General features: G+C 33.1%; 2 protein-coding genes and 3 long non-coding RNA genes across 5 annotated transcripts; 2 read left to right on the top strand and 3 right to left on the bottom strand.

Annotated features, from left to right (window-relative positions):
• Positions 1–654: 654 nt before the first annotated feature.
• LOC135143928 (SET and MYND domain-containing protein DDB_G0277331-like) lies at positions 655–3,583 on the bottom strand. The gene is made up of 3 exons (XM_064075829.1): positions 3,196–3,583; positions 2,241–3,145; positions 655–742 (listed from the first exon to the last, which is right to left on the bottom strand). The coding sequence occupies exons 1-3, from the start codon at positions 3,523–3,525 to the stop codon at positions 655–657; spliced, it is 1,323 nt and encodes a 440-aa protein (XP_063931899.1). The 5' UTR covers positions 3,526–3,583.
• An 8,005-nt stretch (positions 3,584–11,588) lies between these two features.
• On the top strand, positions 11,589–12,490 carry LOC135143911 (uncharacterized). The gene is made up of 2 exons (XR_010282944.1): positions 11,589–11,716; positions 11,769–12,490. It is a non-coding gene; the product is annotated as an uncharacterized LOC135143911 (long non-coding RNA).
• On the bottom strand, positions 12,042–13,149 carry LOC135143910 (uncharacterized). The gene is made up of 2 exons (XR_010282943.1): positions 12,848–13,149; positions 12,042–12,799 (listed from the first exon to the last, which is right to left on the bottom strand). It is a non-coding gene; the product is annotated as an uncharacterized LOC135143910 (long non-coding RNA).
• Positions 13,150–14,471: 1,322 nt separating this feature from the next.
• Positions 14,472–15,744, top strand: LOC135143946 (histone-lysine N-methyltransferase eggless-like). Its single transcript, XM_064075847.1, has 4 exons — positions 14,472–14,653; positions 14,766–15,201; positions 15,251–15,453; positions 15,501–15,744. Exons 1-4 carry the CDS (start codon positions 14,515–14,517, stop codon positions 15,614–15,616), a joined length of 894 nt encoding a protein of 297 aa, XP_063931917.1. The 5' UTR covers positions 14,472–14,514; the 3' UTR covers positions 15,617–15,744.
• Positions 15,745–15,988: 244 nt separating this feature from the next.
• LOC135143957 (uncharacterized) lies at positions 15,989–16,466 on the bottom strand. The gene is made up of 2 exons (XR_010282958.1): positions 16,412–16,466; positions 15,989–16,364 (listed from the first exon to the last, which is right to left on the bottom strand). It is a non-coding gene; the product is annotated as an uncharacterized LOC135143957 (long non-coding RNA).
• Between the last annotated feature and the right edge of the window lie 10,787 nt (positions 16,467–27,253).

The raw sequence follows: 27,253 nt of genomic DNA on the forward strand, positions 1-27,253 counted from the left end.
GCCTAAACTACTATAAAAAACATGAAAATGAATTTTCTGCCCATAGTGACTTTCATGAATACAACACAAGACATAAAAACAATTTGTGCCCGAAAGAAATAAGACTAAGGAAGTCCCAGAATGCGGTTAATTATTTCATTATAAAGTTTTATAATAAGATTCCACATTACCTTAAAAAATATAACTCAAAGAATTTTAATAAAGCAATAAAAAAATTGTTAATAAGCAGTGCCTACTAGAGTTACGACGAATTTCTGGAAGACAAATCTATTGTGTAGTAAAATGTTTTGTTTTTATGTTGTTGGTATTTATTCACGTTGTATTTATCGTATTTTATAAATTTTACATTATATTTAATTATATAATATACTTTTCCCGACATGTACAAATATCCCGTCTGGGATGTAATGTATGAATAAAATTATTATTATTATTATTATACACTTTACACATATAGTAGCAAAACGATTAAGACATGTCCTGCGAATTGGTGGGAATGAATACAACATGTAATGAATATTGGTGTTACGGTTACTTTTCGCAAGCATGGACAATATTACAGTTACTGTGAGCGAACAATGATTATAATATTGTTACTTTTAACGAGCATTCACTTAAAACATTCTGTTTCATACCAAGGTTCCTTAATAGTGACTAGGTTAGTGCATACAGCGAGTTTGTGGACAGACCTGTTACAGAGGGAAGGGGGGCCACCACTCGTATAGCCGTGGTTACGTCCTGGCTACAAACGTTTTGTCAACACAATGCCAGTTTCAACAAAATCGCTCGTGGAAAAAGTGACTAGATTTAAAATTAACCGCGTAGGAGGGACTTTCTACGTCATCAACATGTCTCTTCAAGGTCATGATACACCCTAACCTAATCACTATAAAGGGACCTTGGTTTCATACTAAACTGTCAATTAAGGGAAAACTATGAGTTCGGTTTCTATACCGTAAAATTTTATTCTAAGATTTTGATTTATAACAGATTTGCCCTTTAGTTAAATTTTACAAATAAAATGGAATACAAATTTCAAACACATGTGACTTCGACACATTGTAGACTTGCAGCCTCTTTCGCTAACAGTGCTTGAATGTCTCTGATGTGAATCTAGAGTGAGTAACAAAAGCTGCCCACTCCACAAAGAAGGCAAATCTACGTTACAAAACTGTCATTCTCTCTGGCGCTAAATTTAGATTGAACCGGGACACTACACATTTAAATTAGATGTCATTTTCATTCCCCCAGCTAGTAGATCATGTCTTAACAAAATGTTTCATTAATCGGCGATCTCGTAAAGTAACTGTTTAATGACGAACTGAAGGTTATAAATTAAAAGTTTTACAGCATCTGCTCTGAGGTATCGTCATAAAACTATCAATAAGGATGATTACAAAAAGTTTTGTTAGCTTTTTACCATCTACGTGATATACATTATACATATATACAATTTGAGAACAATCGGTCCACTAGTTTCGGAGATTATCTGTCTAACAAAAATTGATACAGACGGTGGACAGATAGACAGGTAGATAGACAGACAGTTAGACGGACAGACAGACGGAAACGGGAAACCTATTTTTTCGTACTCGTAAATATGAAAGTAGTCAGTCGCCCGATAGATTCGTTTACAATACTTTCTCAGCTTACGCTCGGGTAATAGAAATATAGAGATAATAAAATACTAGTCACAGCCCAACACATTGAGAAAAAAATAAACGGCTACGTTTGGCATTGAACAGATAAGTGCAGGGTCGCTTGCTCGTCTGAAGCTCACTCAGCCACAAAACTTGATATTTAACTTTACTCGTACGAGATTACTACACCTTGTAATTTTTTTTTGTAAAAATTTGTAGAACCTATTCTCCATTTTGTAAAACCCTTACGGGAAAAACTCAAAGCGGATTCGTACATCACAAGTATAGGAGTGAATATATTATTGTACAACAATTAAATCATTTTGAAGTAGAATTTTTTGAGATAATGTCATCAAATTGTTGATAGGAATGATTAGCCAAATTTTGATTAGCGATTTAACGTCTACATGATATTTCTGATATACATACAAAATTTTTCAACAATCTGTTCAGGATTTTCGGAAATTATTGATCAAATAAAAATGGGCCCAGACAGATAGACAGACAAATGAAAACGGGAGACCACTTTTTCATACTCTAGCGGTCATGAAAATTCGAGAAAACATGTAAGTTTAATTACTCATACAAAACTGAACTCACCCATAAGAAATACAACATTGCTCTTCCTTTTTTATGGTTCCCAGTGCCCTCACGACAAGTCTCGGTCCTTCTTGATAGAAAAAAGCGTTAGGGTAACAAGAATGATTAAATCCACCGAACAAAAAGTATAATCCGCGTGCGTAAGTAATCATTTCGTATCCCTCCACTGTAGGCTCTAGTCGATTTATTACAACCCCATTAATATGAACAACTTGTATGATCAAGGGCAACAAACCCTTAAACATCTCCTCCATGCCCTCCAAATCATTAAACAAATCCGTGTGTTTTTTCAGTAGAACATAAATTATACTAGAAACCCATGCAATAGTAAAGTGCATCCTCAATGACAGCGAATTAGTGTGGGCCTCCATTTTTATAATTTCTGCAAGGTCATGTGACTTGTTCTGACGGAACTGGATTAATACTAATAAAGTTATTTTAAGGTCCAAGGCGAGGCCGTCTTTGATGGATTCTAGGCGATCAAGTACGTCAGACAGGCAACATTCATATTTGTGCGTTTTACTAGCTACAAATTTGCAGTATGTGCTACAGTAGAGAGCTTTAGCACATGCGTCGCACGATATTAAGTTATAGCATACTTTTAAACATTCTGAGCAGTAAATGTAGTTGTCTTGTAGCAGTACTGCAGTGTACGGTTTATCGACGAGTACGACTTCGCCGATTTCAATATCTCGTGTGGTCGTTACGTGTCTACCAAACTTGTTGTCAGTGTGGATTTTGAAGGAAGTATTATCACATGCAGTTGCCTGTACATGATAGTTTGGGTATGCAAGTACTTGCGTTTTACGGTTGGAGTTTTGTTTTTTGATGACTTGTGAGCGTCGAAGTGCCAGTTGGTGGGTAAATTCCTGCGAATAGTCGTTATAAAACGCTCTTTCAAGGTCCTAGAATATTTGGATGAAGTGTGAAAACAGAACAATTACTAGGTACTCACAACTAAACTTTCTTGATACAAGCCAACTTTTGCCAATACTGCGGATCGACCAGAATAAGCTAAGGCTGTGATTCTTTTGCTTTTGGCCCAGGCTATGGCTGCGGTATAGCTCGCAAGCGCTTCTACATACCTATTCTGTTTGAAATGAACGTTGCCACGTTTTCGTATTTCTGTCGAATTTGAATCGTTTTTGTTGCTTGTCAGCACTGCCTCTTCGTACATTTCCCACTGGATATTCTGGTTGAGCAATAAGTTTACCCTTTGGAGGTTACATGTACACTTTTCGAAACTATATTTTACTTGTTGGAAGATAGTTTCCATCTCATCCATTTTGGGGGTAATGATAAATTCAACTATGGTTAATTATGGTCGTTTTGATCATGTGATGGAAAATTTACATAACAACGCGTTTTTTTTATAATGGTTTGAAATATTCCACAACTCTGGCTGTTAATTCTGATTATTTATTTTCCAAAAGCAGGATCGCCAACAGTTGTCAACGTCAGACGTTAAAAACAGGAGTAACAAAAAGGAAATTTTTGCGTGAAACCAGCATAAATGGGTAAGGTTAGACCGAGTTAGATACGGTTACGTAACATTGAGCTGTAATAGTATAACTGGAGAGGGAGAGGGAATAGCAAAGTCCCTACTCCCTTTAAACATAAGACGAAATGGCAGCCATATATACTAATATATACTAATGCACATAATTACCATTTCATTGAAAGTTCAACTTACTACTTGGTAAAAAAAATTGGTCTAAAGAGTTTAGACAGTACTTCCCTCGCTTTTAGAACCGAGTCTTTATGTCTGTCATAGATTCTTCTCATTAGAGTTCTGTAATGAGATATTTCAATAAATTCGCTTTCACACTGGAAGTCACGGCTCGTTCGTAATTTGATCAATAATAACTTGACTGATTTATTATTTTTTTTGAGTCACCCTGTATAAGCAGATCTAAAAAAAATGAATGCAATGACAAATTACAAGTATAGTCTGATCATCTTTTGCACATTTTGAAAGAATTTATTCAGCAAAATTCTGAGGTGACGTAACCAACTTTTTGGGGTTGATAAACAGATACATTTTGATTAAAAAGTTAAGATTCTTACAATAATTTCAAAACGTCTGCAAGATTTCAAGTATTCAGTTTTGCAACTCTTGATTTAATCAATAAAATAAATTGACTCAGACATAATGACCAGAGACATTTATTCCTAATATAAGTACACAATTTCACAACAATCGGTCCAGTACTCTCGGAGATTATCTGTCTAATAAAAATCCGGGACGGCAGACAGACGGACAGACAGACGGAAATGGGAGACCTATTTCTTCGTCTTCTAGGGGTCATGACAGATCGAGAAAACGTAAAAGTAGAGAGTCGGTCGACGGACTCGATTACAATACTTCCTTTGCTTACGCTCGGGAAGTAAAAATGGTAGTAATCGACTATTTAATTACTATTTTGGTAACAATTTATTTTTAAATATTGTTCGAAATATACTAACAAAAATTTTTTCGGGTGATTCTAAAGTATTATTTGTTAATAGAAAAACTGCGTACTACGTCCACAGATGTAAAAATACTTAGCAGTTTAGAGCAGGCGCGAAAAAACACAGTTCCTTCTTGAGGAATAAGTTCAGGAAAAGGTTTAATCCATAAATTAATTTGAGTTATCTTCGACATTTTGACAGACCTGGATCGCTTTAAATGCTTTCAATGCAAACTTACGATGAAAAATAATAGGATAACGGCCCTTAGACCACCATAAAATATACCATTAATATACTTAAGTAACGAACAAAAATATTGGGAATGAACGGTATTTCCAAGAGTAATTAAGGACCGATTTTACCTCCAAACTATCATAAAACCCAAACCTTTACTAGTTATTTGAAGCTCAGGACAATATTTGCAATAGCAACATTAATCAAATTTCGTCATTCTAGACAAATGCCGATAGATGACAATAATTTTTTTTCAAATTAGCAAAAAAATTGATAAAAATGCAAAATATGCACCTGTTACGTGAAATATGCAACAGAAGGCAAATATATGCAAATATGCAATTTTTTTATAGCTGTATTCTTTTTTAATCAGCATGATTCGTTCACATATTAAATATCAAGACTTATATGGAAAAAATAACGGATACGCAAATTTCATAAAATCCGCTCTCTAATTATTATTATTATTTATATATACATGAGGGAGAGAGTTGCTCTTTCACATGCATCAACTAACGGCAAATGACAATTAACAAGTTGTGAAAACGATTTTATTTTATTTATTTAAAATACTTGATCTCTCTCTCTCTCTCTCTCTCTCTCTCTCTCTCTCTCTCTCTCTCTCGGATATGTACGTATATAGATATATAAAAATTGGTCTAAAGAGTTTAGACAGTACTTCCCTCGCTCCTGACCAGGTACGACCATCAGATTTTACAAAAGAGATAAAAAATACGAAATTTAAAGAAGCTCTCATTGATTTCTTTATTAAACATTGGTGTAGTGATGAACTGGTATGTATCATTTGTCGGTAATCAACTGATACATTTGAACTTTCGAAACTGTCATTCTTATCGAACTGTTAATGATATTATACAATCAAATATCAATTTTTAAAAACAACAATAAATTTAATTTCAAGCAGATGAAATAAATGTAAGATATAATGCGTCATTTTTATATATCTGCTCGGGTAGTAGTTAAGATTTTGTTATCAGCTGAAGTGTATAGGTACTCAATAAAAACGTCTGCCGTGATAAATATAATATTTTAAGACTACAATCAACAAAATATATTAATGGCAGACTTGGTCAAAATTAGTTTGAAAATTTTATATTTTTTGGCACTTTCAAAATTGTCTGCCACGATGTTAGACGCGTGATAATGGTCTGCCATGGTTATTTTTTAACAAAAATAAACATATATTTTAAAATTTCCAAATGGCAGACATGGTCAAATGCATTTAAAATTAGTCATTTTTTGATACCTGGCGTACCATTTTTCATTTAACATATCTCATTTTCATTTCCTGTCATTTCTCAGTGCTCATTTCACATTTCACATTTCTCGTTTGATATTTCACATTTATCATTTCTCACTTCGTGTCATTTCTCATTTCATAATTTACATTTCTCATTTTTCATTTTTTCTCATTATTCATTTCCCATTTCTCATTTCTCATTTAACATATCTCATTTTCACTTCGTGTCATATTTCATATTTCTCATTTCTTACAATGTGTCATTTCCCATTTCATAATTCATATTTCTCATTTTTCATTTATTATTCATTTCTCATTTCATATTTCACATTACTCATTTGATATTTCACATTCATCATTTCTCACTTCGTGTTATTTCTCATTTCATAATTTACATTTCTCATTTTTCATTTTTTCTCATTATTTATTTCCCATTTCTCATTTTTCATTTAACATATCTCATTTTCACTTCGTGTCATATTTCATATTTCTCATTTCTCACATACCGTCATTTCTCATTTCATAATTCATATTTCTTATTTTTCATTTATAATTCATTTCTCGGTTCTCATTTCACATTTCCCATTTCTCAATTAACATATCTCATTTTCACTTCGTGTCATATTTCACATTTCTCATTTCTCACAATGTATCATTTCCCATTTCATAATTCATATTTCTCATTTTTCATTTTTTATTCATTTCTCAGTTCTCATTTCACATTTGTCATTTCTCACATCGTGTCATTTCTCATTTCATAATTCATATTTCCATTTTTCATTCCTTCTCACTGTATCTTTCTCATTTATATTCATTATTTATTTCTCACATTTCTCATTTTTCATTTATTATTCATTTCAAAGTTCTCATTTCTCATTTCTCACTTCGTGTTATTTCTCATTTCATAATTTACATTTCTCATTTTTCATTTTTTCTCATTATTTATTTCCCATTTCTCATTTCTCATTTAACATATCTCATTTTCATTTCGTGTTATATTTCACATCTCTCATTTTTCACAACGTGTCATTTCTCATTTGATAACTCATATTTCTCATTTTTCAGTTATTATTCATTTCTCAGTTCTCATTTCACATTTCCCATTTTTCATTTCTCATTTAACATATCTCATTTTCACTTCGTGTCATATTTCACATTTCTCATTTCTCACATCGTGTCATTTCTCATTTCATAATTCATATTTCTCATTTTTCATTCCTTCTCATTGTATCTTTCTCGTTTCTCATGTTTCTCATTTCATATTTCTCATTTTTCATTTATTATTCATTTCCCAGTTCTCATTTCTCATTTCATATTTCACACTACTCATTCGATATTTCACATTTCTCATTTTTCATTTTTTCTCATTATTCATTTCCCATTTCTCATTTATCATTTAACATATCTCACTTTCAGTTCGTGTCATATTTCACATTTCTCATTTCTCACATAGTGTCATTTCTCATTTCACAATTCATATTTCTCATTTTTCATTTATTATTCATTTCTCAGTTCTCACATCACATTTCCCGTTTCTCATTTAACATATCTCATTTTCACTTCGTGTCATATTTCACATTTCTCATTTTTCACAATGTGTCATTTCCCATTTCATAATTCATATTTCTCATTTTTCATTTATTATTCATTTCTCAGTTCTCATTTCACATTTCTCATTTTTCATTCCCCCTCATTGTATCTTTCTTATTTCTCATATTTCTCATTTTTCATTTTCCAGCTCTGATTTCATATTTCACATTTCTCATTTCTCACTTCGTGTCATTTCTCATTTCATAATTCATATTTCTCATTTTTCATTTATTATTCATTTCTCAGTCCTCATTTCTCACATTTGTCGTTTCTAACATTTCTCATCATCCTAATATCTCGTATTTCTCATATTTCGTTTATTATTCATTTCTCAGTTCTTATTTCTCATTTTATATTTCATATTTCACATTTCTTATTTCTCACTTCGTGTCATTTCTTATTTCATAATTCATATTTCTCATTTTTCATTTATTATTCATTTCTCAGTTCTCATTTCTCACATTTATCGTTTCTAGCATTTCTCATCATCCTAACATCTCGTATTTCTCATTTTTCGTTTATTATTCATTTCTCAGTTCTTATTTCTCACTTCGTGTTATTTCTCATTTCATAATTCATATTTCTCATTTTTCATTTCTTCTCATTTCATCTTTCTCATATTTCTTATTTCTCGTTTATTATTCATTTCGCAGTTCTCATTTCTCATTTCATAGTTCACATTTCTCACTTCGTGTCGTGTCTCATTTTTCATTTCTTCTCATTCTTCAGTTCCCATTTCACATATCTCATTCCTCATTTCGTGTCATTTTTCATTTCTTCTCATTTCACCTTTCTCATTTCTCACATTCATCGTTTCTCACATTTCTCACCATCCTAATTTCTCATATTTCTCATTTATCATTTCCCATTTCTCATTGTCCATATTTTTCATTTCTCATTTCACATATCGCATTTCTCACTTCGTGTTACTTCTCATTTCATCTCTCTCATTTCTCAGATTTGTTGTTTCCCATATTTTTTATTTCTTCTGATTCCTCACTTTTCTCGTTTCATGACTCATATTTCTCATTCCACATTCCTCATTCATCATTTCTTATTTCATAATTCTCACATTTTGCATTACAATTTCCTATTTTATATTTCTCATTTCATAATCCATATTTCTCAATCCAAACATTTCTCACATTTTTCATTTATCATTTCCTCTTTCTTCTCATTTCTTATTTCACATCTGAATTTCTCATTTAGCATTTCCCATTTCGCTTCACATTCTACATTTCCCATTTCCAGTTTCGCAGCTGGCACTTCGCATTTCTCATTTTACATTTCGGATTTCGGATTTCTTTTTCGAATCCCTCATTTCACATTTTGCTTTACCTTTCACATTCTCGATTTCTCATTTCTCATTTTGCATTCCGCATTTCCCATTTCGCAGTTCGAATTTCTCATTACGCATTTTTTATTTCCTATTTCGCTTCGCATTCCACATTTCACTTTTCGCATTTCTCGTTTCTCATAAATCATTTCTTATTTCGCATTGATCATTTCTCATTACTCATTTTACATTTCTCATTGCCCATTTTGCTACGCATTCCGTATTTCTCATTTCACACTTGCATTACTAGCAAATTTAACGTTTATAAGTCAATAATTTCTGACATCTGTCATTTTTGATGATATGTACCATAGAAATAATATTATATGGAAGTAACTTAGAGAGAGACGCGCGTTGCCAACACAGTGGGACAGAGATAGGGCTCTCTGGGTGGCAAAACATTGACGCGAAGCTGCAGAGCACTGTGTTTCTGGCGGTTTCTTTCGTGCTGTCGCATGGTGTTTAAAGGTGTATTTTTGCAAATTTACGCTTTTTAGGCTCAAGTTACCGTATTTAAATGACTACAGTCTTCTTAAGTTGTATTTTATCGAACTATTTGTTAAACATCGTGAAATCGTGTTGTGCGTATAATTGCAAAGAACGTGCAAAGAAAGCAATCCTGTTTCATTTCATAGGCAATAATCACATATAGAGACGAAGGATTTCGTAATTATAATTTAAAAATTTTGTTAGATTTCCTAAACATTCCGAATTACGAAAAAAATGGATTGTTGCTACAAAAAGAGGGAATTTTATATCTATTGATTATTGTTTTAGTTATTTGTACGTGGATTTAGAAAATAGATTTTGCTAGAAAATTCCACCCTCTTTAATATGTTCAATTTAATTAGGCACCCTGTCACTTTTATCGAAAGTTTAATTAATTTTATCCTAAAAATTTCAGATTTACCAATGAACATACACTACAAAATTAGTTAACTTGTAGAAGATTATTGTATTAACTGAATTCGTAATATATTGTAGATTGTGTATACATTTTATTTTATTAAAAGACTATCTCCACCACTTAACATGATTTTTGTTGTTTAATATTTCACATAATTTTAATGTAAACTGTAAAAATATAGTTTTCATTAACAAACGTTTGTTATAATTGATTGTTTGAACAAATTCGTAAGAAAACGTATTAATTCCCGTTCAAATGAAGCGTTTTTTGCCACCCAGCACGTGCTAGTGGTCAGCCGTCCTTTTCCCACTGATGCCATAACAACTCTTGCTATTTCTTTCTTGTGTTGATTACACTCGCTCGCGTATGGAAACGTATACAAGGCTCCATCCACTCCTTTATTAGATCAATGATATGTACACAATATACCCTCATTCTCTGCTCTCGTAGGGATATAACCCAAACTGTATTATTGGTTGCCTAAAGCAAATTTTTAGCTACCTTTACGAATTGTATTACAGGCTTGCCAACTTTAAGGTAACTTCAACAACAACTCCTACGGATATTTAGACAACGCTGTGATAATGTATTATAGATATGATAACATGTCTTCTTCCAAAGAACCGCATGGTAAACTAATGCGAGCAGAAAGTGTAGAAATTAAGCCAACAACAATATTAACCCTTATACAGGGTCATTATAAAATATTGTAGTCGAAGAAGGCCATGATTTTGGTGACATTTTGTGCCGCCTTTTTCAGTTTTGTGGAAAGGATTACACTAATATTGGAATTTTTATTTTTAGCGCCACATTAGTTGACATTAGCACCAGTGTTGCCACTTCTACCGAATTTTCGGTAGATCTACCGATTTTGGGCTCTGTCTACCGATCTACCGATTGAAACACAAAATCTACCGAAAAGTCTACGATAATTCAAGAATTTATTTTTAATGTATTTATAAATTTTCAATAATTTTTTTTATATAATTTTATTTCTTAATATTTTTTTCAGTATAGATTTAGTTCTGCGGATTTGTTTAGTTCCCTCTATTACGCACCAGCGTAACCACTATACATTTTTACAGATAGCGCCAAATATCTATTCTTTTTAAGCGCGTTATAATTAAAAGGGGATTTTTTTTAATTAGTTAGACAAAATTCAGTATATCCCCGAAACAGTTCAGCACCTGAGGCAATAATTAAGGGGAATATTATAGTTTCATTGTGTTTTTATTTTTAACAAAATGTTCCTACTACCTTTAGCATGCTTACTCATAGATATATTTTTTTAAATGATCTATGTTAATATTTGTTTTTTATTTGTTTCTTTTTAATAACAAAATATTTCTACCTTCTTCATATATGATAAAAAAAAAACGTACCTATTATTTATGTGTAATACCTTTTCTATCACAAAAAACCGATCTACCGAAAAAATGCCGAAATTTACCGAAAATTATCCAAGAAATCTACCGATAGTAAGTAAAACGGCGTGGCAACGCTGATTAGCACAGACATTATTAATTCTGTCAGATGTCAATAATTTTTTGTTTGTACTGGTACGTTTTCCCTCACTTTGTGCGTTAATTGACTTGTCTTGTTTTCATTTTTGCTGTCTTCCCCATTGTTAGAACTTTAATAAGTGTCTCAAAAAACAGTTTTTATCAAAACTACAGATCATTGTGGAATAATCTCAGGTAATGAACAGAGAGGAATAACTATGGTTAGTGTTACAAATGATTTTTTTAGTTCTTTGGCGCAATCATCATGCCTATTACCGTAATGGGGTGTTAAATGAGGATGGGGATGGAGTGTACTCTGTGGAGGCGTCTAAAAACGAGTATCTAGTGAAATGTTCTGTTGTCATTGATGAAGAATCTTTGAAGACGCTATATGGCGAATTATGGCCAGATTTAACGACACTGGTAGCATTTCTAAGTGAAAACCGACGGGGAGACCTCAAGTTAGTGAAGACGTTGTTGAAGATTTAAGGATGAGAATGGAACAAAGTCCGAATAAAGCTTTGTCAAAAATCTTTACTGTCCGGAGTACCATACAGCCCATGTCAGAAAATCGTAAAAGAGAAGTTACATATGCATCCATACAAGATTTTGTTGGTTCAGGAGCTGCAACCAGCTGATTTTCCTTGCCGCGTTGGGTATTGTAGTTGGTTTCAAGCTGATATGGACGATAACGGGATTCTCGATTTGTCGTTCTTTTCTGATGAAGCCTGGTTTCATCTGTTAGGCTATTATGTCAACTGACAGAACTTCAGAATTTGGTGTATAGAAAATACTCACGCTTTTGAAGAAACACCATCACACGCAATGAAGGTTGGTGTGTGGTTAGCTGTTTCCAGACGACGATTCATAGGCCTGATACTTTTTCAAGTAAATGAATGTGATCAATAAACAAAATTAGATGTAGAAAGTGTATGTAGGTACTGCAATAAAGTTTTTTATTTTCAGTAACTTTCATTTTTCTTTCGGTGTTAGTTGCATTTTCTTAATTTAAAACTTACTTCAACTTACTGTTTAGTAATAATTGTAATTTTACTATTAGGAAAGTTAAAAATCTTTATTAAACATTCTGTTGTTTCAAGAGATCTCATAATCATCTACAGAACTCTTAACACTATGCTCCTGAAATTTTATTGGTTTTTTCATCTTTTTTGTTATAGAAATTTTGAAAAATCTTGATATTAGGATGGCCATGTGGGCGTGTTTTGGGTAGAACCTCTTTGACATTCCTGTTATGCAGATCTGGCATGTTTCAGATATCTAGAAACTGCAAAGCTGAAGGTAATGTTTGGACATAGCAGTTTTCACCTATTGTAGGGATGAAGATCAAGGCTTTCAGTTGTAAGGTGACCAGACGTACTCCTTTGAGGAGGACAGTCCTCCTTTCATGTATGCTGTCCTCCTAGCGTAAATGTCCTCCTCGTGTCCTCCTCAAATAAAAAATATCCTCCTTTTTGATTGATCAATTAAGTTGCTTTACTTTTTTACGGTTTACGTTAGTTCTATGGTAAATTAATTTAAATCTAGAAAATTTACTGTAGTTGTGTTCGTATTCCGAGTGCAAACCTCAGTGAATGGACAAAACATACAGAAGATCTTGATGTTATGAATTGGACTTTACTGAGATCAAATTTTACGTGGGAAGAAGTTCAGACGACGATACAATTTGCATTGGAAAAATGTAATTGTGTTATTGACGACAATCGTTTATTCGACGCAATACGGAGATTACAAATTTATTGCAACACAAAATTTGAAGAGTGGAACGAACAAATAATGGACTGTGATAAAAGATGGCTTGTTGTATTCAACCATTTTAAAAATCAGTATATTCCGTGTGAAAATTTAAAAATATTAGTTGAATTATTTCTTTGTTTGCCAGGCACAAACGAGTCGGTCGAAAGAGTCTTCTCCATTGTTAATGACGTTTGGACTACCGAAAAATCGCGCTTAACAGTAGAGACTCTTTCGGCAATGACTGTTGTAAAATGTAACATTAATATGACATGTCAGGAGTTTTCTAAAATGTTATCAGAAAATGAAGTACTTTAAAAAAAAAAACATTCTAGTGATAAGTATACATAGTAATTTCTATAGTTTACCTTATTAACCCATGTAAATTAGTATTAAAAAGTTAAAAAAAATCCATGTGTATTTTATTATTATTATTATTACGCGTCCTCCTCAGCAATTTTGAAATTCTGGTCACCTTATCAGTTGTGTTTTTTCAAGAGAAAAGCACCGGTTACAAACCATGTCTGCACCAATATTTTGACGATTCCTTACAATTTACAAACAGAACTTTCGCGGGATCACAACTTTGGCAAAATTATTTACTGCAAAAACTCATTAGGTACTCATAGTGTTCGTTAACTGTGATAAGACTTGCTCTGCCATTGTCCATTACGTGATTTTTCACAATTTTTACCTTCAGGGTACCTATAAAAATGTAATTTTTTAAATAATTACCGTGTTCATTGGTTTCGACAAACTTAACCTCACTTTTTGGATTTCATTATTTGAAAAATTATTGCTTCTTTGCAAAACAGACCAGATGATTTATTCTGTTCAACTCCAATCGACTTTCCAAGGTGTAATTCATGACAAAGCCCTTAAACGTTTTTCATAGGTGAGTTGACTACAGTATTTTATAATGACCCTGTATAAATCAGAAATAAATTTTCCAATTTGTTATTTTTTCCTTCAACTGATTGTTTCCTAGCAGTATAGACATTCAATAAACGCAACACCTTAAGTTTCGAAAACTTAATGCACAAAAAACAAACATAACCTGGAATTTAGTTACTTTTCAAGTTAATCCTTGATTGAAAAATAATCATAGTTACAATGGCACCCGTTACCAAAGCAACGACACCATTATAAAAACAAAAAATCAACACACCTTGTTTGTCAATGTTCCGAAAGTCACATTTCTTCCGTCAATTTTTTTTGTTGCTGTTACTAAGAATCAGATAATGGACCCTGAAGAAAGAAATTTGAGCTTCAACGAAACCACCAAAAAGTGGCATTGGTCTCCACCTAAGACAATAGAATACCACAGGCGTGACCACCGGGAGACGCTAGACCTGCTGAAAAAACTAATTCAGTGCCCGGGTAAGTAGCACATGCGCAGAAATATTTTACAGTTACACACGGGTTTTTCAAGCGTGAAAACGGCACTACCATTTACTAATTTGTATTTGTTCAACTTGAACTACTTGCTTAGACCTCCAAGTGGAACACATTGCTCCCCTACGACCCATGCCCAAACCCTTACCCCTAGCCCTCAACTCCCTAAAAACCGAGTCTGCTGTCGAATCCATGTTCCCGTTCGGCAGCACCCTGGACCCCAAACCCCCCAAATTCGAACTCATGGAAACCTACCTCACCCCCAACAAAAACAACAAAAAGTGGGTAAAAGCCAAACTTATCCACGTCGGCGAAGACGTCGTCCACCTCGCCGACAACCAAACCTTCAACGACATAATAACCACCAAAAAAAACATAGCCTACCCTGAACCGCCCACCCGAGTCCTAGAGGTTGGCAGCCGTGTCGTGGCTTTGAAAAAACAACTATCGACCACCGGCGAACTGTCACGAGGACGACGCAAGCACGAAAAGGGCGTGGTTATGGAATTTCCAACCAACCAGAACCTACAAAGGTCTGTCAAAGTAACGACTCGGCGCGTGTAATGTCGCGATTGGTTGTAGATATTTGGTGGTTTTCGACGACGGCGACTGGGCTTACGTGAAGCCGGATGAAGTGTGGCTTCTGTGTTATCAAAGTCCGAGGGCTTGGGACGACGTACCTGAGGAAAATAAGCACATCGTGAGGTACTTTTTACACGGGTTATATCAAGCAATAACGGACTTCGAAAAGGGTGATTTGGTCGTGTACGAAATGAGACCCAATGGTAAGTTACGTGGTATGACTAACACGTTTTTTTATGACACTTTTCAGAATACCAACATGGCGTCGTTATAAAAGTTGACGTTTCTATCTTGTACGTGTGGTTTTCTAAATATTGTAAGTGTGTGACACTTTATAAAGGTCTTGCAAGTTTTAGAGGTTGTTGACAGTTTGTTCTATTTTTAATAAATAATTTATTTTATTTGTGTTATTACGATTAAAATTAGTACATCGCCAGGAGACACTCTGTTATCACCACAGTAGATCAGTAACGAAACTTCAGCAATATTTGCGGAACGGGTACACAAAAATAAAAATGGGTGGCATGTACTAGTGACATTGGCCACTTTTTTCTTTCTTATAAATTATTAATATATTCAAGCAAAACATTTTTATTCAATTTTGACGTTTTAAACTGCGTTTATTAAATCCTTAACAAGTCTGACAAATAAGTTGTTATCCACAAGTGAATTGCAAAATTTTTATTTCACTCTTAATATTTTTAAATCACTCACAAAAAAATAAAAAACAACCTCAGGAACATAAATATTTTGCTTATTATTTTTAATAGTTTTCACAGAATACAATTTATTTACAATTTTCACTAAAAGGTTGCTGCAACTAAATCAGTATTGTTTGACATATGTATTTGTTTGGCTCTGTGAGACGTCAATTTGGGAATTGTATAAATCCCACACCAATATAATTCCAAAGTGTGTTTCGGAAACTATTTACTACAGATTATTTCGATACGAGTGCAAGAACCAACTGTGAAACACTATTTTATTTGAAATGAAAAATTTGCTAAGGTGTTCTTTTAAACAAACTTCCACAACACATCTCCCCTGTATTCCAGCCTCTTCAACAATCATTAAGTGATGTGAGTTACCGGAAACTCACCTTGAAAGAACACAACTGTTTATGGTATGTTTGTGGATACTCATTAATATGAAAATTCTTACACCACCACTTCTGCGAAGTTTGTTGTGAACTTTGCACATTCTTACGAAGTGGTACATACAGGTATATATGTATATAACCCCGGAACTTTGGCACGGTCGGCACACTATGGCAACACTGTAGTAGATCAAACGCATAAATTAGTCAGTTTCGCACATAAGGAAAATACGGCATAGTTCAGCCCCTCGACGATAGATGGCCAAACAAAATTTAATTATATTTAAAAGGCACTTTGGCATTTATATTTAAAATGTTATAATTAATAAAGTTTGCGGTAAGTTTCAACAAAATTGTAAATCCAAAAAACAAAAGGATTTGTGTTACGTATAAGAATATTCTAAGTACGTCACCCCTAGAATTACTTTTTTAAAAAATAAAACATTTCGACACAATTGTTTGTATCTGGAAATTCAAAGTGGTTTTAGATGTTCCAATAGCCCAAGTCAAGCGGAAATTGAAACCTTTAACAAATAGAAAATACTAGGGAAGTAAAGGCATTATTTGTTGTCTTTATTTCGCATTTTGCTAACAGTGACCGGGACTAAAGTGTGTGCCAAACTACCTGTTGTATGCGTTCGGTACGCATTTAACAGGGAGTTTCGCATGACATTTATTTTCCCCCAAAATTTTAAATCAAAAAGGAAGTGATTTTTAAGAACAAAACACTCTATGTTACTCATAAGAATATTCTAAGCACGCTGATTATACTGTATTTGCTTAAAAAACTAGGAATTTCTATGGGATAGATTGTATCTGGGTGTGCTAATGGTTTTCGATGTTCCAATAGCCCAATTCAAGCGGGAATTAATATTACCTACAAGATATTCCTAATATAAATACAAAATTTGACAACAATCGGTGGCTCGTAGATTATCTGTATCATAATTCATAAAAATCCGGGACCGCAGACAGATGTACAGACAGACGGCCAGACAGACAGAAACGGGACACCTTCGTACTGTAGGTGTCACGGAAGGTAGAGAAAACGTAAAAGTAGAGAAAACCGCTTTTTTTAGATTTACAGTTTTGTGGAAAAATACAAATCATGCGAAACTGCCTGTTAAATACGTACCGCATGCATGCAACAGGCATTTTGGCACAAACTTATTTACCTGACAGTGTCAGCAAAATGCGAAAATTATGACAATTAATGACGTTTTTAGTTTCCAAGTATGCCACTCTTGCTGAAATTTTAAATTTTCGCTTGAATTGGTCCATTACACCATTAAAAACCTCTAATTAGTTTGTCCAATAAATACGTAAATCCCTGGCAATTTAAGCAAAATGCTAAAGTAGTGAAACTTAATTTTGTTTTTACTTCCCTAATCACTTCTGTTTGCTAAAGATGTCAATTTCCGCCTGAGTGGGTCTGTTAGGACATCAGCACCCACTTAACATGTCCAGACACAATTCATAAAGTGGAAATATACTTTTTTTTTTAAACACATACTGCAGACTACTTACATTTAACTTGCTCAGAATATTCTTATGCGTAATATGAAGCCTTTTGTTGTTAAAAATCCCTTTTTTTGATGATGAAATATTATAGGAAAAAAAAAACATGCGAAACTGCATGTTAAATACGTACCGTATGCATGCAACAGGCAGTTTAGCACCAAAGATACCTGTCAACGTCATCAAAATACGAAAATTATTCCAATTAATTACACCCTAACTTCCCTAGTATCTCCTGTTTGTTTAAGATGTAAATTACAGTTTGTATTAGGCTATTGAAACATTAATAAACCGATTATTACGTTCAAATACATTACTTACTGCAGAAGTTGCTTGTTTTCGAAAAAATTCAGTAAGTACTGCATTATGCGTACTGTACGCAAGCAGCAACAGTTTGACACACACGCTAAAATTTATCAAAATGTCATAGTCAGCAAAATGAGAAAATTATGACAATTAATGACGTTTTTAATTTCTAAGGGTGGGTTTTTCCATCTCTAGTTAACTTACGGTTTAACCTAACTCACAGTTAACTAGGCCTGCAGTGTTTTTCCATTTTCGTTAACTAACAGTTTAAAGTTAACTTCTAATTTCATTTAACCAGAACTCAAAGTATCAGTTAACTAATAGTTTCATATTTTGACGTTTGATTTTATAAAACAGTCATCAGTAAAATGATGGATTTCATCGATATTAACGTTTATAGCGACGATGAGGAGGTGCCTGTACGAAAACAAAGAATTTTAAGGGAACGTATAAACCATTTTGAAAAATGGGATAGAAAAGAATTTGTCGAAGTTTGTATAAATGAATAAAGACCAGCGAACAGTAAGATAAATATATTGCTAGTGACAAGTGTTAGATAAATAAGAATAATAAGAATGGAATAGTATATGACCGTGCGGTCGAGATAGTTGAATGTTAGTTACGAATTGAGAATTGAGAATTGAATGTGTACGAATGAGTTAAGAATTAAGAATGAATGCTACCCTGTGTCTCAAGGTGGGGGTGGCTCTGGCTCCCACCCTTACGGGTGGGGAGGGGTGAAACAGGTCCCCGCCAGAGGCTCTAACAGAATTCTTACAAAGATAAACGTTTTCAACTTTTTTTTTAAATTGGCGTATTTGCATTTTAAAATTTGGACCCCTTTAAATTGCCCCCAACAGTGGAATTGAATTCATCTGCAATGGTACGCCAGGAATTTGCCTTCTGCTCCCATGTTACCTGGCCACTTTTTTTGCATTCAATTATATTTCTATTTTTATGAACCAATTGGCTCAAAATCCTTTCCTCTTCTTTCGTAAAGTTAGAACACCGCTTTGTTTTCTCTGTGTTACTCATTTTTGTACAAAATAATCACACCAGAAGAATTTGAATGACATTTATCACAATAAACAACAGATTTGTGAAACGTTGCCATAGATACCAAATATAAATCATAGTTAACTGTTAGTTTTCTAACCAGATTTACAAATTTTTTGGAAAAACGCATTCAAAATTAACTGCTAGTTAACTTGGAGTTAAAGTTAACTAAAAGTTACGAAACCAGAGGTTAACTACATTTTGGAAAAACCCACCCTAAGTATATCACTTTTGCTGAAATTTTAAGTTTTCGCTTGAATTGGACTTTTACACCATTAAAAACCTCTAATTAGTTTGTCCAATAAATACGTAAATCCCTGGCAACTTAAGCAAAATGCGAAAGTAATGAAACTTAATTTTGTTTTTACTTCCCTAATCACTTCTGTTTGCTAAAGATGTCAATTTCCGACTGAGTAGGTCTATTAGGACATCAGCACCCACTTAACATGTTCAGACACAATTCATAATGTAGAAATATTCTTTTTTTTTAATAACAAAACATAGACTGCATAACACTTACACTTAGCTTGCTCAGAATATTCTCACGCGTAATATAAAATCTTTTGTTGTTAAAAATCCCTTTTTTTAAAGATGAATTATTTTAGGAAAATATAAAAATCATGCGAAACTGCCTGTTAAATACGTACCGTATGCATGCAACAGGCAGTTTGGCACCCAAAATACCTGTCAAGGTCATCAAATTACGAAAATAATTACAATTAATTACACCCTTACTTCCCTAGTATCTCCTGTTTGTTTAAGATGTAAACTCCAGTTTTTATTAGGCTTTTGAAACATTAATAAACCGATTATTTCGTTCAGATACATTATTTACTGCAGAAGTTGCTTGTTTTCGAAAAAATTAAGTAAGTACTGCATATTGCGTACTGCACGCAAGCAGCAATATTCTAACCATTTTTGACACACACGTTAAAATCTATCAAAATATCATAGTCAGCAAAATGCGAAAATTATGACAATTAGTGACGTTTTTAGATTCCAAGTATGTCACTCTTGCTGAAATTTTAAATTTTCGTTTGAATTGGACAATTACACCATTAAAAACCTCTAATTAATTTGTCCTATAAATACGTAAATCCCTAGCAACTTAAGCAAAATGCTGAAGTAGTGAAACTTAATTTTGTTTTTACTTCCCTAATCACTTCTGTTTGCTAAAGATGTCAATTTCCGACTGAGTAGGTCTGTTAGGACATCAGCACCCACTTAACATATCCAGACACAATTCATAATGTAGAAATATACTTTATTTTTAATAACAAAACATATACTGCATATTACTTACACTTAGCTTGCTCAGAATATTCTTACGCGTAATATAAACTCTTTTGTTGTTAAAAATCCCTTTTTTTAGAGATGAAATATTTTAGGAAAAAATGAAAATCATGCGAAACTGCCTGTTAAATGAGTACCGTATGCATGCAACAGGCAGTTTGGCACCAAAGATACCTGTCAAGGTCATCAAAATACGAAAATTATTACAATTAATTACACCTTTACTTCCCTAGTATCTCCTGTTTGTTTAAGATGTAAATTACAGTTTGTATTAGGCTATTGAAATATTAATAAACCGATTATTACGTTCAAATACATTACTTACTGCAGAAGTTGCTTGTTTTCGAAAAAATTAAGTAAGTACTGCATTATGCGTACGTACGCAAGCAGCAACAGTTTGACACAGACGCTAAAATTTATCAAAATGTCACAGTCAGCAAAATTTTTTTTTATTTTATTTTATTTTATTCAAATGAGAAAATTATGACAATTAATGACGTTTTTAATTTCTAAGTAAATCACTTTTGCTGAAATTTTAAGTTTTCGCTTGAATTGGACTTTTACACCATTAAAAACCTCTAATTAGTTTGTCCAATAAATCCGTAAATCCCTGGCAACTTAAGCAAATTGAGAAAGTAGTGAAACTCAAGTTTGTTTTTACTTCCCTAACCACTTCTGTTTGCTAAAGATGTCAATTTCCGACTGAGTGGTTCTGTTAGGACATCAGCATCCATTTAAGATGTCCAGACACAATTCATAATGCAGAAATATTCTTTTTTTTTAATAAAAAAACATATACTGCAAAATACTTACACTTAGTTTGCTCAGAATATTCTTACGCGTAATATAGAGTCTTTTGTTGTTAAAAATCCCTTTTTTTAACGATGAAATATTTTAGGAAAAAATAAAAATCATGCGAAACTGCCTGTTAAATGCGTACCGCATGCATGCAATAGGCAGTTTGGCACCCAAGATACCTGTCAAGGTCATTAAAATGCGAAAATTATTACAAGTAATTACACCCTTACTTCCCTAGTATCTCCTGTTTGTTTAAGATGTAAACTCCAGTTTGTATTAGGTTATTGAAACATTAATAAATCGATTTTTACGTTCAGATACATTATTTACTGCAGAAGTTGCTTGTTTTCGAAGAAATTAAGTAAGTACTGCATTATGCGTACTGTACGCAAGCAGCAACAATTTGACACACACGCTCAAATTTATCAAAATGTCACAGTCAGCAAAATGAGAAAATTTTGACAATTAATGACGTTTTTAATTTCTAAGTATATCACTTTTGCTGAAATTTTAAGTTTTCGCTTGAATTGGACTTTTACACCATTAAAAACCTCTAATTAGTTTGTCCAAGAAATACGTAAATCCCTGGCAACTTAAGCAAAATGCGAAAGTAGTGAAACTTAATTTTGTTTTTAATTCCCTAACCACTTCTGTTTGCTAAAGATGTCAATTTCCGACTGAGTGGGTCTGTTAGGACATCAGCACCCACTTAACATGTCCAGACACAATTCATAATGTAGAAATATACTTTCTACTTCCCGAGCGTAAGCAAAGGAAGTATTGTAATCGAGTCCGTCGGCCGACTCTCTACTTTTACGTTTTCTCGATCTTTCATGACCCCTAGAAGACGAAGAAATAGGTCGCCCATTTCCGTCTGTCTGTCCGTCTGTCCGTCTGTCCGTCTGTCCGTCCGTCTGTCCGTCTGTCCGTCTGTCCGTCCGTCTGTCCGTCTGTCCGTCTGTCCGTCCGTCTGTCCGTCTGTCCGTCCGTCTGTCCGTCTGTTGTCCCGGATTTTTATTAGACAGATAATCTCCGAAAGTACTCGACCGATTGTTGTGAAATTTTGTACTTATATTAAGAATATCATGTAGATGGTAAAACGCTAACCAAAATTTGTCTAATCATCCCCACCACTAATGCGATGACGTCACTTCAAAATTGTACATAGTAAATGGGTTTTCAATTGTATAAAATAACATAGTCCTACACATGTAGTTTACAACTCCGAATCGACTTTTCACCCGAAACGTCCAGATTTTTGGAAAAAAAATCAAAATTATAAAACAACATTTTGAAATTTAATTTTTAATCTGCTAACCAGAATGCTTTGAAATGTTGCAGATGTTTTAAGGCTATAAAGAGCATCATAAATCTTTAGTCAAAAAATATTTGCTTACCCCCTCCAAAAACTTGATGACGTCAGCTCAAAAGTTTGTGGAATAAATCATATCTAAAATGTACAAAATATGATGAGTCTGTACTTGTGATCTATCACTCCATTCATATTTTTTGGATTTGCATATACAGGGTGACTCAAAAAAATTAATGAATGCGTAAATATATTTTATTGATTTAATCAGGAACTACAAAACCGAATGCTCTGAAATCTTGCAGATGTTTTAAGGTCATAAAGAGCATAATAAATGTTTAGTCAAAATATATTTGCTTATCCCCTCCAAACACTTGATGACGTCAGCTCGAAAGTTTGCCGAATAAATCTTATCTAAACTGTACAAAATATGATGAGTCTGTACTTGTAATTTATCACTCCATTCATATTTTTTGGATTTGCATATACAGGGTGACTCAAAAAAATTAATGAATGCGTAAATTTATTTTTTCGATTTAATCATGAACTGCAAAACCGAATGCTTTGAAATCTTGCAGATGTTTTAAGGTTATAAAGAGCATAATAAATGTTTGGTCAAAATACATTTGCTTATCCCCTCCAAAAAATTGATGACGTCAGCTCGAAAGTTTGCCGAATAAATCATATCTAAAATGTACAAAATATGATGAGTCTGTACTTGTGATCTATCACTCCATTCATATTTTTTGGATTTGCATATACAGGGTGACTCAAAAAAATTAATGAATGCGTAAATTTATTTTACTGATTTACTCAGAAACAACAAAACCGAATTCTTTGAAATCCACTGCGAAAAAAAAACATAATAGGCATGCAGTCGTCACGTTTCCGACAGCGAGGGAAGTACTGTCGAAACTCTTTAGACCAATTTTTTTTAAATAACAAAACATATACTGCATAATACTTACACTTAGCTTGCTCAGAATATTCTTACGCGTAATATAAAGTCTTTTGTTGTTAAAAATTCCTTTTTTTAACGATGAAATATTTTAGGAAAAAATAAAAATTATGCAAAACTGCCTGTTAAATGCGTACCGTATGCATGCAACAGGCAGTTTGGCACCAAAAATACCTGTCAAGGTCGGTCATCAAAATACGAAAATTATTACAATCAATTACACCCTTACTTCCCTAGTATCTTCTGTTTGTTTAAGATGTAAATTGCAGTTTGTATTAGGCTTTTGAAACATTAATAAACCGATTATTAGGTTCAGATACATTATTTACTGCAGAAGTTGCTTTTTTTCGAAAAAATTAAGTAAGTACTGCATTATGCGTACTGTACGCAAGCAACAACAATTTGACACACACGCTCAAATTTATCAAAATGTCACAGTCAGCAAAATGAGAAAATTTTGACAATTAATGACGTTTTTAATTTCTAAGTATATCACTTTTGCTGAAATTTTAAGTTTTCGCTTGAATTGGACTTTTACACCATTAAAAACCTCTAATTAGTTTGTCCAAGAAATACGTAAATCCCTGGCAACTTAAGCAAAATGCGAAAGTAGTGAAACTTAATTTTGTTTTTAATTCCCTAACCACTTCTGTTTGCTAAAGATGTCAATTTCCGACTGAGTAGGTCTGTTAGGACATCAGCATCCATTTAACATGTCCAGACACAATTCATAATGCAGAAATTTCCTTTTTTTTTATAAAAAAACATATACAGCATAATACTTACACTTAGTTTGCTCAGAATATTCTTACGAGTAATATAAAGTCTTTTGTTGTTAAAAATCCCTTTTTTTAGAGATGAAATATTTTAGGAAAAAATAAAAATCATGCGAAACTGCCTGTTAAATGCGTACCGTATGCATGCAACAGGCAGTTTAGCACCAAAGATACCTGTCAAGGTCGGTCATCAAAATACGAAAATTATTACGATCAATTACACCCTTACTTCCCTAGTATCTTCTGTTTGTTTAAGATGTAAATTGCAGTTTGTATTAGGCTTTTGAAACATTAATAAACCGATTATTACGTTCAGATACATTATTTACTGCAGAAGTTGCTTGTTTTCGAAAAAATTAAGTAAGTACTGCATTATGCGTACTGTACGCAAGCAGCAACAGTTTGACACACACGCTAAAATTTATAAAATGTCATAGTCAGCAAAATGAGAAAATTTTGACAATTAATGACATAGTCAGCAAAATGAGAAAATTTTGACAATTAATGACGTTTTTAATTTCTAAGTATATCACTTTTGCTGAAATTTTAAGTTTTCGCTTGAATTGGACCATCCCACCATTAAAAACCTCTAATTAGTTTGTCCAATAAATACGTAAATCCATGGCAACTTAAGCTAAATGCGAAAGTGGCGAAACTTAATTTTGTTTTTACTACCTTAACCACTTCTCTTTGCTAATGATGTGAATTTCCGACTAAGTAGGTCTGTTAGGACATCAGCACCCACTTAACATGTCCAGACACAATTCATAAAGTAGAAATATATTTTTTTTTAATAACAAAACATATACTGCATAATACTTACACTTAACTTGCTCAGAATATTCTTACGCGTAATATAGGGTCTTTGTTGTCAAAAATCCCTCTTTTTAACCATGAAATATTTTAGGAAAAAATAAAAATCATGCGAAACTGCTTGTTAAATGCGTGCCGTATGCATGCAACAGGCAGTTTGGCACCCAAGATACCTGTCAAGGTCGGTCATCAAAATACGAAAATTATTACAATCAATTACACCCTTACTTCCCTAGTATCTTCTGTTTGTTTAAGATGTAAATTGCAGTTTGTATTAGGCTTTTGAAACATTAATAAACCGATTATTAGGTTCAGATACATTATTTACTGCAGAAGTTGCTTTTTTTCGAAAAAATTAAGTAAGTACTGCATTATGCGTACTGTACGCAAGCAACAACAATTTGACACACACGCTCAAATTTATCAAAATGTCACAGTCAGCAAAATGAGAAAATTTTGACAATTAATGACGTTTTTAATTTCTAAGTATATCACTTTTGCTGAAATTTTAAGTTTTCGCTTGAATTGGACTTTTACACCATTAAAAACCTCTAATTAGTTTGTCCAAGAAATACGTAAATCCCTGGCAACTTAAGCAAAATGCGAAAGTAGTGAAACTTAATTTTGTTTTTAATTCCCTAACCACTTCTGTTTGCTAAAGATGTCAATTTCCGACTGAGTAGGTCTGTTAGGACATCAGCATCCATTTAACATGTCCAGACACAATTCATAATGCAGAAATTTCCTTTTTTTTTATAAAAAAACATATACAGCATAATACTTACACTTAGTTTGCTCAGAATATTCTTACGAGTAATATAAAGTCTTTTGTTGTTAAAAATCCCTTTTTTTAGAGATGAAATATTTTAGGAAAAAATAAAAATCATGCGAAACTGCCTGTTAAATGCGTACCGTATGCATGCAACAGGCAGTTTAGCACCAAAGATACCTGTCAAGGTCGGTCATCAAAATACGAAAATTATTACGATCAATTACACCCTTACTTCCCTAGTATCTTCTGTTTGTTTAAGATGTAAATTGCAGTTTGTATTAGGCTTTTGAAACATTAATAAACCGATTATTACGTTCAGATACATTATTTACTGCAGAAGTTGCTTGTTTTCGAAAAAATTAAGTAAGTACTGCATTATGCGTACTGTACGCAAGCAGCAACAGTTTGACACACACGCTAAAATTTATAAAATGTCATAGTCAGCAAAATGAGAAAATTTTGACAATTAATGACATAGTCAGCAAAATGAGAAAATTTTGACAATTAATGACGTTTTTAATTTCTAAGTATATCACTTTTGCTGAAATTTTAAGTTTTCGCTTGAATTGGACCATCCCACCATTAAAAACCTCTAATTAGTTTGTCCAATAAATACGTAAATCCATGGCAACTTAAGCTAAATGCGAAAGTGGCGAAACTTAATTTTGTTTTTACTACCTTAACCACTTCTCTTTGCTAATGATGTGAATTTCCGACTAAGTAGGTCTGTTAGGACATCAGCACCCACTTAACATGTCCAGACACAATTCATAAAGTAGAAATATATTTTTTTTTAATAACAAAACATATACTGCATAATACTTACACTTAACTTGCTCAGAATATTCTTACGCGTAATATAGGGTCTTTGTTGTCAAAAATCCCTCTTTTTAACCATGAAATATTTTAGGAAAAAATAAAAATCATGCGAAACTGCTTGTTAAATGCGTGCCGTATGCATGCAACAGGCAGTTTGGCACCCAAGATACCTGTCAAGGTCATAAAAATACGAAAATTATTACAATTAATTACACCCTTACTTCCCTAGTATCTCCTGTTTGTTTAAAATGTAAATTACAGTTTGTATTAGGCTATTGAAACATTAATAAACCGATTATTACGTTCAAATACATTATTTACTGCAGAAGAGTTGCTTGTTTTCCAAAAAATTAAGTATGTACTGCATAATGCGTACTGTACGCAAGCGGCAACAGTTTGACACACACGTTAAAATTTATCAAAATGTCATAGTGTGCAAAATGAGAAAATTATGACAATTAATGACGTTTTTAATTTCTAAGTATATCA

The sequence above is a fragment of the Zophobas morio genome, unplaced genomic scaffold (assembly GCF_036711695.1).
Source record: "Zophobas morio isolate AGI-343-1 ecotype UQ-CSIRO unplaced genomic scaffold, CSIRO_AGI_Zmor_V1 ptg000078l, whole genome shotgun sequence".
Taxonomy (NCBI): Eukaryota; Metazoa; Arthropoda; class Insecta; order Coleoptera; family Tenebrionidae; genus Zophobas; species Zophobas morio.